This window comes from Schistosoma mansoni, chromosome 2, assembly GCF_000237925.1.
Source record: "Schistosoma mansoni strain Puerto Rico chromosome 2, complete genome".
NCBI lineage: Eukaryota > Metazoa > Platyhelminthes > Trematoda > Strigeidida > Schistosomatidae > Schistosoma > Schistosoma mansoni.
In genome coordinates, this window is record NC_031496.1 from 13,753,339 (window position 1) to 13,763,651 (window position 10,313).

Sequence of the window (10,313 nt, forward strand, 5' to 3'; positions counted from 1 at the left end):
GGAACATTTAAATTATTCAGAATAAAAAATTTTCTTTACGCTATTCAGTATCTAGTCAACTAAATAAATATATCAATTAGTTAGTGATGGGAATAATAACCAGAATAGATTTTGTCCATTTTAAATGTTTAATATTTTAAAAATATTACCAGAAACTATGACAAAGGAAGAAATCTATTGGTATCATTTCCATATGATTTTTACTTTCATGTTCCAGAGTAAAACGTCTGAGACTACTCATCTCTTGTCCTAATAATAGCAATAAATTTTAAACAACTAATCCGAAACATGAATACACACAGACGTCTGTAATTGAGTGGCTTAACAACTCGAGATTTAATAAGTAGTTCTTATGTTTGAAACTGGTCCAACCAACTTCGAGTTAAACATTCAGTTACTGTTTCCACAAATTGCAACTTAAAGCCTGGTAACGTGTCTTTTTCTTTAAGTCAACTACATCCAATAATTTTTCATTTACCAAGTACAGGCATCTCTGATTTTGGTTTTGAGTCACACTTTATATGAAAGCTAGTACTATAAAGCAGCTCCGTAAGTGGGTGAAGGAGAGTTCGAACTAGGGACATGTTGGTTGGAGGCCCAATGCTTTAACTACTAAGCTATCTTCAAAGTAAGCCACTTATTTAGAACTACGAGAAAGAAATGATAGCAAAAGATTATCTCATTTAAATAATTTTTTTCTAATATGGACATAAATACAATGAATGCGATAATTTGGTCTAGTTCCTTGCAAAAAAAATACAATATTAAAGTCGGTTGAAAAGAAAGTGAATAAAGACAACGTACAGTTTTTTTTTGTTTTAACTGTTCTAGTGAGCAATATAAAAACAATTAAATCTGAGTAGTTAATAATATTGTTAAAGAGTTCAATCTCAACACATCGCCGCTGAATATAAATTGTGACTAATTGTATAGTCGTTTATTAATCCAATATGCCATTTGATTGACAAAAGGAAATGATTAAAACTAATATTTGGTTACATGCACAAAGGCAAGCACAAACAAACATACATTTAATCAACATGTTTATATTTTAAAGCCATAAGTTGGTGCTAAATGGTCATTGGTACTACTTAGAGATAGTAATGAAGGATAAAGTTGTGATGTACTGCCTGACACATCTGAATTCATCATCACATTAGGTACATATGACGAGTGAGGAGCATTGGTAAAGCTTGACACCCTTATATGACCAGATGATATTTGTTCCGCTAACTTTTCACATTTAAATCTACGTTCATTACATAGTTTACGAAGAGGAATAAAATCTTTCAAAAATGCATCAACATCCATGGCTTTGTCAAGAAATCGACTAGCCAGTTCCTAGAAATTAAGAAATGAGGGAAATGACAATATACTTCAGACTGTTCCTCTGCTTGAGCGTTGGCAGTTTGTAACAAAGCAAGAATTACACTCGGAGAGTATTTTGTACCGATATTGTCTTTATTTTAGATGTCCAAGTATTGTGCAAGACTTACCAACTTCTGATTTACGTTTCATATATTCAATTTCTAATTGTTTATAATTAGAATAAGTTTCCACAAGCTCCGTTTTGATCATATTAAAAGTTGGCTCCATAGATAGATTTGCTTCAGCTTGACGTCGATTCTCATTCATGCAGGCTTCTTTGTCAGACTCGATCTTTTTAATCTAATGTTTTTCAGAAAGAAAGTTAAGTGTTTAATAGGGAACATTTCATAACACTTACATCGGGACAATTTTTAGCCAGCTTCTTTATGCCTTCATGATCAGATAATAAGGCTTCAAGTTCCGTTTTAGATAATTTTTCCAAGGAGGATAGAATTTCATCCTTACCATCCACTCCGTTATAACTTGTTGCATTCATTGTAGTTCACAATCTAAAAAACAAAGGCATTATGGGATTTATCCGAAGTGATTATTTTTTAAATAAACACATTAAAGCAGAACTTTACGCTGATACAAAGTAGTCTGAGAGTCGAACTTCAGTTTCATTGGCTTCTGGGTGACCTACAGCGTTTGTATCATCTGATCACTTATGTATTAAAAGACATTTAGTGATGTTGATTTGCCAGCTCAGTACTTTGTGCATATCTTATTTGACTGGAAAAAAACTCGTTCTGCTGGGTAGCTGTGTTCGCTCTTAATATCAGTCTTACTTCAATAATCCAGTTATAAGGATAGTTATAAGTCAAACACATTATGTCACTGAGTATCCACCGGTTAGTATTTTATCCATTACTTTAACAACTCCGAATTTGCATCATAACGTCCTAAACCCCTCTTAATAACACGCATTCTGAAAATAAATATCCATCTCTTCAAACTTTAGTACAGGACTGCAATCGGCTATCACATCTTGGTTAATATCTCTCATACATCTAATGCTGAGTGTTGACTAAAATGTAACGATATAATTTATTGATCTCTCAATTCTCAGGTAACTTATAAGTGCGGTACATTAGATTTTGTTCCTCAAAATAACAAAGACAACACCATTGAACAAGATGCAATATTTGTCAAACCTAACCAAAAGGCTCAATTCCCAAATGTGAACGATAGTTAGTCATTTCTGAATTTTGAGTTTGCATAAACTAACTCAGTAGTGGTTGACTTATTCTGAAACTAAATGATTTGGTCTAAACATAAAACACATTAACTAGCACCATGATCTTAGTTGTCTAACAATCACGTCTAATATGATAACTAAATCGAATAATTAAGATCTATTGCACATAATTTTGGAAAGTTAAAACACATCACTCATATCTGAATCTAAACAGCATATACGGATAAAGAAATGTAATATAAGTAACAAGATAAAACAGATTACACAACATTTGTACGTAAAATAAGTACTTTAGTTAATAAAAGGCAATCATATTAATAAGAATGCTTTAAAAGTGGGGCACAGATTATTCAGAAACAGCCTCGGGTTAGTACTTAACATGCGTACCTTAATACACAAACTATATACGACTGTTTTTGCTCCAGGAATCGATTAATGAAGAATTTAATTGGTTTAGGCTGTCATTGGTTATAAATATTAAATGAAAGGTGAATAGTAAACCCAATAGTCGAATGTTCTTAATTTACAATTGAATACTGTCGTTGGGTTTTTTCAAAAATTCACAACCTAAAAGTTAAATCCGTTTTAAAACAAACACCAAAAATTTATACGAATATTCATCAATATTAGGACGATTGATTTGACAAAAATTGGGCACCAAGTATAAAGAAGTCATTATATTTGAAGTAATCTCAGTGGTTAAAATTCAAATAATCCCAAAGCTTCGTCCAGAAAACCAATCTGGACTTCTTCAGGTCAATAATCAAAATCACCAAAGAAATATATAGCCTATACATATATTTCTTTGATGATCTTGATTATTACCCTGAAGAAGTCCAGACAAGTTTTCTGGACGAAACTTTGGAATTATTTAAATTTCAATAGCTGAGATCATTTCAAATATAAAGAATCAGTGAAAATCCTCAAGAAACGCATAAATTCCACAAATAAATAGCTGAGATAATAACAAGTATATCTTCTTTTATTGCTCGTTGATAGCACAAACCATAATTTTTGAAGAACAAGTCAAACATTTTTATCTAGGTGAGTAGTTAGCTTCATAATGAAAACATCGTATTTTGGTGAGCAAATATATGGATCTATTATTGATTTCACAGATTGGTTTTGATATTGATTTTTGTACTACAGTACAAAACATGTTTGCTGAAATTATATATATATATATATATATATATATATATACTAAAATCACATGTATTTCCAACTGTTAATAAATATCTATGTTCTTCTTTACATCTGACAACATACCTTTTATGAAGAGGTCAGTTTTGTTGACTTTAGTGTTTCAGTTTAACTATGTTGAGCGAAACCCATGTTAACTGATATCTAGAAACAATTTGAGTGGTCAAAAATAACTACTAGTGTGTTGTAGGTAATTATACTACCAAATTCTTGATTTATAAGCTACACACAGGTCAGTGATATTCCAGGCAGTATTGTCCTTCCATTGTAAAATAACTGGTTATAATTTAATAAACAACTAATACAGACCATGGTCATCCAGATAGTTAAACTTAGTTGACGACTAAAAATCTCTAACCACATGGGAATTATGCAATCGTATATTGTACTCGACTGTGTTAATATTCTAATATAAGTTGTTAGCTAGGATAAATGACAAAAGGATTTATGAAGTATACAGGTAAGACAGGAGATAAGCAGGTATGTATTGATGAACCCAGAACAAAAGTGAGTCAGTTTAAAAAGCGTAAATAAAGAAAAAGTATTTAAAACAAGAGAAACGTCTAAAGAAGACAAGTAAATCAAGAATAATACGGTACTTGGGACTCATAAGGCAAAGAGTGGATCTATTTTCAACATTTCTATGTTAATAGAACTCAGTAGCCATTGAATTCTAACCTCTAAGGACCTAGCTCATGCAGTCTGTATTTCGACACACAACTGACAGACTCAGTTGATATCACGTCTTCTTCCAGTTACTCTAACTTAATCAATAGCCGTGTGATACACCATTAAAGATAATGCACTGTTATCGAGTATGCCCTTCATTTGGTAGACAGTCAGATGTTTTCAGTGCAACGGGGTAGGTAGATTCGCCGACTCTAAACAAGCTTTCTGCGTACGTAAATGCTTATCTCTAGGAGCTGAATCAGGGTTGATATAACTGACATATATATAATTATCAACATGCTAAACCACTCCACTCCCTATCTACAAATTAGTGGAAGACGGTTATTCCAATAGTGTGACCTTAAATTCTAATAGTTCTAAACACAGACTATTGGTAGACTTCCCACTGATTCACTCATAAAACCTAGCATCCTGCTACGGTTTATGTTTAGCAAGATTATGTTATCTATCTGCTTATCCAAAAGGGAATCACCGAGTAAGAAACGACCTAGAGTATTTAGCTCCAAGAGATGCGTTATACCGATCTACTTAAAAAGAAGAATCCGTCCGTCATCGAAACGCAATATGGTTTTTGGCACATGCTAGAGCATATTAGAAAATCAGTTAGGTAGCTCAAAAAGAGTGGAAGTCCTTTTCACATTCTTGTAACTAGTAGCTGATTGCTGTATGAAGTATGGAGATGATTCTGGGTAGTTTATCGGTTGTGGTTGTGTTGAAAAAAGGTATTGGACAAAAGCATGCTGTAATATGAAAACTGTAAACAGCAGTACTTGCCACTTGACTAGCTACCAATGAGTCCCTACTGGTAACTTAAATGACTTTCCTTTGTTTCAAAACAAACTGTCCACAGCTAGCAGTACAATGCCTGTCAGACAGTCTATAAACGCCAATTAGATGGTGTAATTTAAGCCAACAGTCCCAAATTAATAAAGCCTAGGAAGAATACTGACAATTTCATGAGCAAACACAGTTTACGACTGATTTAAGAACACATTTTATTCAGCCCAAATGTTAGTCACGAGCTTTTTCTATGGTAATCACGACTGAATCAACTTAAAAAAGGATATAAACATTCAAAGACTCCAGGTCCTATTGACAGAAAACGCTTCAATTCAGTGAGTCGAATTATATCGGATACCCAGACTGGGGGATTAACGATTGTTAGTCCTATACACCTATCCAACATTCCACCATGATATTTTATAAACTAACCACACCTCTATTTTATCCATTTGATTTCAGAGTTAAGGATTATTTTTTAGTGTAGAAACTCCAGAAACGACATTCGTAAAATATATCTAAGCCACCAGAGATGTGTTTCAATATGGCGAAACAAACTGAATTAACAGAGTCCCGGAACATTGCTAGATCTCGACATTATTTATATGGCGCTGCCAACAAATATGATCAAAGTTTTAAAGACAATTGTCTGATTGTGATAAAGGCCGGCGCACTGTAATATAAATTACATTATTATCCGACTAGCTCGATATGCGATGTTACAACTACGCACTTCGTTAGATCTTAATCTTCGAAAAACGAAAGGCGAAGGTGTAAATATATGATGAAAAGCAGGACAACAGAATGAGTAGATAATCAGATAACTGAGTTATTGATGCTAAACAGGTTTGATGCACTGATAGATGACTTATTCTGTACGACTGAACAAATCTGAGACCACTACTAAGATGACGACAAAAAGAGATGCCTAATACTGAACTTAATTTAGCCAAACGATGACTTTGTTTTACACTTAATCTTCAGCCAAATGCAAGGTGGATACTGATCATATATTTGTATATGGTTGGTTGCACTGTTTTTATGTCCTAGTGTGAAGATAAGTGCACATCTTTAACTAGATGCAGATATAATAAAATATTCTAGAGCTCATGTTGGAGATGAGAATGTAGCATCAATCTGATTACTGGTATGAAAATTATTCAAAAAATAGTTCTTCTGCGATGCCACCTAGATTTTAGAAACCGGTACCTAAAAACACTTTAAAATATCCCAAAGTCGGTCATAACCTGTTATGCTGAAATTAAAAAACTCATTATTATGAACACCTTTTTTTATCGATATTCTTGTAAATTCTATGACCTAATGGAGTTCAGAATTCTCCTAGATGATGAGATTTTATGCTCGTGAGACGTTTTATATTACAAGTTTAAATAAACGTAGCGAAAGTAGTGAAATTTGAGCAATACAACAGGCTACATTGAATCGGACTCTTTTAATCCAAAACTTTTTCATTTTCTTTTACGTGCTTCTAAACAAGCCTAGTGAATATATGTGTATACCCTTATGTAACTAGAGATTTCGACTATAATACTAATCCCTGACATCGGAAATTGATAAATGTGTCATGTCCATGAAGTCGCTTAATCTACAACGTTTGAGTATAGTCCAACGAACAAAAAAGAATGGCACCCAAACTCGAACTAAAAATATTACTTTATTGGGATCTAAATAGTACATTAGCGTACCCTTCTCCGAAATTTATTCCCCCATACGGCTAAATCGCATTTTAGGATAAAAACTGAAGTTAATTCGTGAAAATCATAACTCGAATACCTAACCATAACTTCCAACCCAAACTCCTGATCCGAGTTCCTAACTGTGGTGAGCAACTCGATCAGTTGTTTGGAATTGCCTTTGGGGTAAGTCCCGTGATGAGGTGCTTGTATATACTCATCTCAGTTGGCTTCTAACTGCAACTGCCAATTTAAACGTATTGACCAAACCAATTGATCAGTGACTTTGAACAAAAGGCCGCTTCTATTTTGCCGTGCTGCTAATGTTAAACCTACACAGACTTAAAACCCTATTTTGACACTAGCAAGTGATTGGGGACTCGACTTTAATATTCACAAAACAATCAATGATAACAGTTTACTAAAACTCATTTTAAAAAGTATGTCAACGAGTTTTAATAACTAAGCAATATGCAACACTATTATATTTTTCAAAGGAACGAATATTGTGCCATTGCAAGCTACCTCACTAACATATAGGAAATAACCATCTGACCTACGCAACGCATATAGATGAAATTCCTGCCGATACAATTAACAGTCTGTTCAATATCTTTGGAAATATCTCGTATAAACTGACTTACTAATTTACTCTATCGACTTCGTACCTTGATACAGTTTTTGATCTTTAGTATTGTAAATCCACACCTGAAGTACCAATTTCTTGGACTCTGAAATTACTCAATGAGTATATTTCTACTATTGAAAATGGTTAGGTTGCAATACACCTGGCTGTCTAAAAAGAAAGCATGTTCTCTAGATGTGTCTTTCAAAATTTCAACATCGGATTCTAAATATTATGATAACAGCAGAGCTTTTATAAAGGTATTGTGTTAATGATAGAGGATGTAATCATCCCGTTGTGGTCTAAGAGTGTTGGAACATACGATATTATATCTTCAGACAGAGCCTTGAAATGTTATTACTCTTCATTCCCTTCAACAATGCTACATCCCTTTGTCATTACAGTGTAACTGTAATACGTAGTGTGAATTACTAGCTTTGCACGGCGTGTAGATGACAACTGATGAACTGTTATGTTCTGGAAGTTCTTCAGTCGGTATCAAGAAAAGAAGAAGACCTAGGATTGCACTTTGAGATATGTTGGATATGACTGTGGGACTCTAACCCAGTACCTTTCGCTTCAAACGCCATCGCATTATCCACTCACCTGTTGAGTCCTGATAGCCACCTGCTTGTGCAATGGGCTGAAGTTTAAATTCACTTAGTAATATTTGTTTGAATCTTCCCATTGATGCTTAGGACTGCAACTTGTCAGTCTCTAATTGGTATATGTGCATCCTATGCGGACTGTCTCGATATTGCCTGAAGTCACAAGCTTTATAAACAATGATGGATAGTGGCTAGCAGTGGAATCCAGGACGCTTGTTTCGTCCTATTTGGAGCTCGTCACCTGGATGTACCTGCATCTCAGAGTTGATGTTCACTCTGGGACTTGAACCCAGTACCGTTCGCTTCAAATGCTAGCGTGTTGTCCAGAGTAGCTATCAGGACCCAGTAGCAGTCCGCATATGATGCACATGCGCCAACAAGAGACTGATCAATTGCAGTCCTAAATAACAACGGAAAGATACAAGTAAACAACACCAAGTGAATGTGTTGGATATCAGTTTTGTCCACTTCAGTTTTGACGTGGGCTCCGTGGCCTTATGGATAAGGCGACTTCTAATCAGGAAGTTGCCGGATCGAGTCCCGTCAAAGTCGTCCTTACTGCTTTGCCGGGTAAGCAGAAGCTTCTCCTACTCCGTCCAGAAACATTTGACTTTTTTGACCTTTGTACAGAATCGTCGGCGCTTCATATAGTCTGGCTAATGAATGAAGTATGTCGACCAATTGTGCCTTCAATACTTCTATAGTGAGAGCAGTATGTGGCTCAACGCTGTAGATACTTCGATTCTCCTGCAAAATACTAGAGTTAAAATATAACAGCCTTTTATACCGGAAATGTTTGATCGTGGGGGAAAAGCCAACAAGAACATAGTCAGTGGGAGGGAAGTTTTTCTATACTGTACATCCTATTTGTGAAAAGAAACACGAACGTAAAGTCATGTGGTAAATACACTAGCTGTCTAATACCTCTCTGTTCTAGAAATGTTGAAAAGTATATTCCAGCATTTGTTATCCACCACAGGGCAACGAAAACAATCGAAGTTTTGTAACATAATCACTTGAGTGATGTGATGTCGTAATGTATATTGTAGTAAGATGTGCGAATCTAAAAGTAACTTGGAAACTGGGTTATTATTTAATTTATTAGTGTACGTGTCGTATCAACTCTAACGCTGACAGAAATAATCAATCAGTTGCGTTTTGTTCCGGCTCCATAGTCCGACAATTCGAGTACGTAACGAAGTAAAACATTTTATCACAGAAACTCGCAATTATACGAAATGTCCCCTGGCTCCAAGTTAGCTAACGAGTTAAAATCATACGTTTAATCGAATGGACGAATCCAGATATCCTTCTCTCCTGTACGCAGAGCATGCTATTCGTACGCTTGGTGAAACGTACACAATCACACAGCAGAAAAGTCTCAAGATTACTAATTCACAGAAGATGATCCCTAACACTGGCAGGTAACAATGATAAGAATAATCACATATGTAGTTCACATCACCGTAAATGTCCACTTGTAGATATCTATATAACACCTTACCCTTGTACGGTGAAATATGGAAGGAAAGAAATATAAAACTGGGCATTTACCAGCATAGTACTGTGGTCCTGGTTTTGTGATATCCCATCATGGTGTTGATATGGTTTTAAAGATAGGCGAAAACATAGTTTATGGTGATAAATAAATTATCACTACAGTATAGGAAATACTAGTCATATGGCATTTTCCTAATCTATTTACCAGATTTCCTAATCTAAGTGTAGGTTTCTTGTAATTTTAAGGGATCGATTGAGGGACAGACGGTTTTGTAGATTGTGTGCAGTACAAAATCTTAACTACCGTTCACATCAAGTTGAGGGTGAACCTCCCAGTCCACCTGCTGTAGCTTGATCTGCAACGCTGACAAATCCAATACCTGTTGTTAGTAGAGTATTTTAGTTCAATTTTGCTGATAAAACTGAAGGCTATGATGGAACGGCCACTTTTACTCAGGGAAGCCAGGACACTGCTGTTTACAGACGGACAACCCTACATCATCACACATGGAACGTTGACGTCATATGCCTTGACTTATCAAAAGCTTTAGATAGGTTCAATCACATGTGTCTCATCAATAAGCTCCAAAGAATAGGTATCGACCCAGCATCAATTGATTGGCTTACTTCGTGTCTAGACTATCGAC

The 10,313-nt window shown here is 35.0% G+C and overlaps 1 protein-coding gene across 1 annotated transcript; it reads right to left on the reverse strand.

Moving 5' to 3' along the window:
- Positions 1-588: 588 nt before the first annotated feature.
- Positions 589-7,502, reverse strand: Smp_048940 (williams-beuren syndrome critical region protein-related). Its single transcript, XM_018795767.1, has 5 exons — positions 7,459-7,502; positions 1,727-1,877; positions 1,497-1,668; positions 1,377-1,459; positions 589-1,341 (listed from the first exon to the last, which is right to left on the reverse strand). Exons 2-5 carry the CDS (start codon positions 1,862-1,864, stop codon positions 1,045-1,047), a joined length of 690 nt encoding a protein of 229 aa, XP_018650046.1. The 5' UTR covers positions 1,865-1,877; positions 7,459-7,502; the 3' UTR covers positions 589-1,044.
- Positions 7,503-10,313: the final 2,811 nt, after the last annotated feature.

What these genes read in the sequence shown, in the direction of transcription:
- Smp_048940 (XM_018795767.1), bottom strand. Translation starts at nt 1,864, where the DNA reads ATGAATGCAACAAGTTATAACGGAGTGGATGGTAAGGATGAAATTCTA. An exon ending in GAAACGTAAATCAGAAGTTG is followed by an intron (nt 1,460 to 1,496) that starts GTAAGTCTTGCA and finishes TCTAAAATAAAG; the next exon opens with ACAATATCGGTACAAAATAC. An exon ending in AAGCAGAGGAACAGTCTGAA is followed by an intron (nt 1,342 to 1,376) that starts GTATATTGTCAT and finishes CTTAATTTCTAG; the next exon opens with GAACTGGCTAGTCGATTTCT.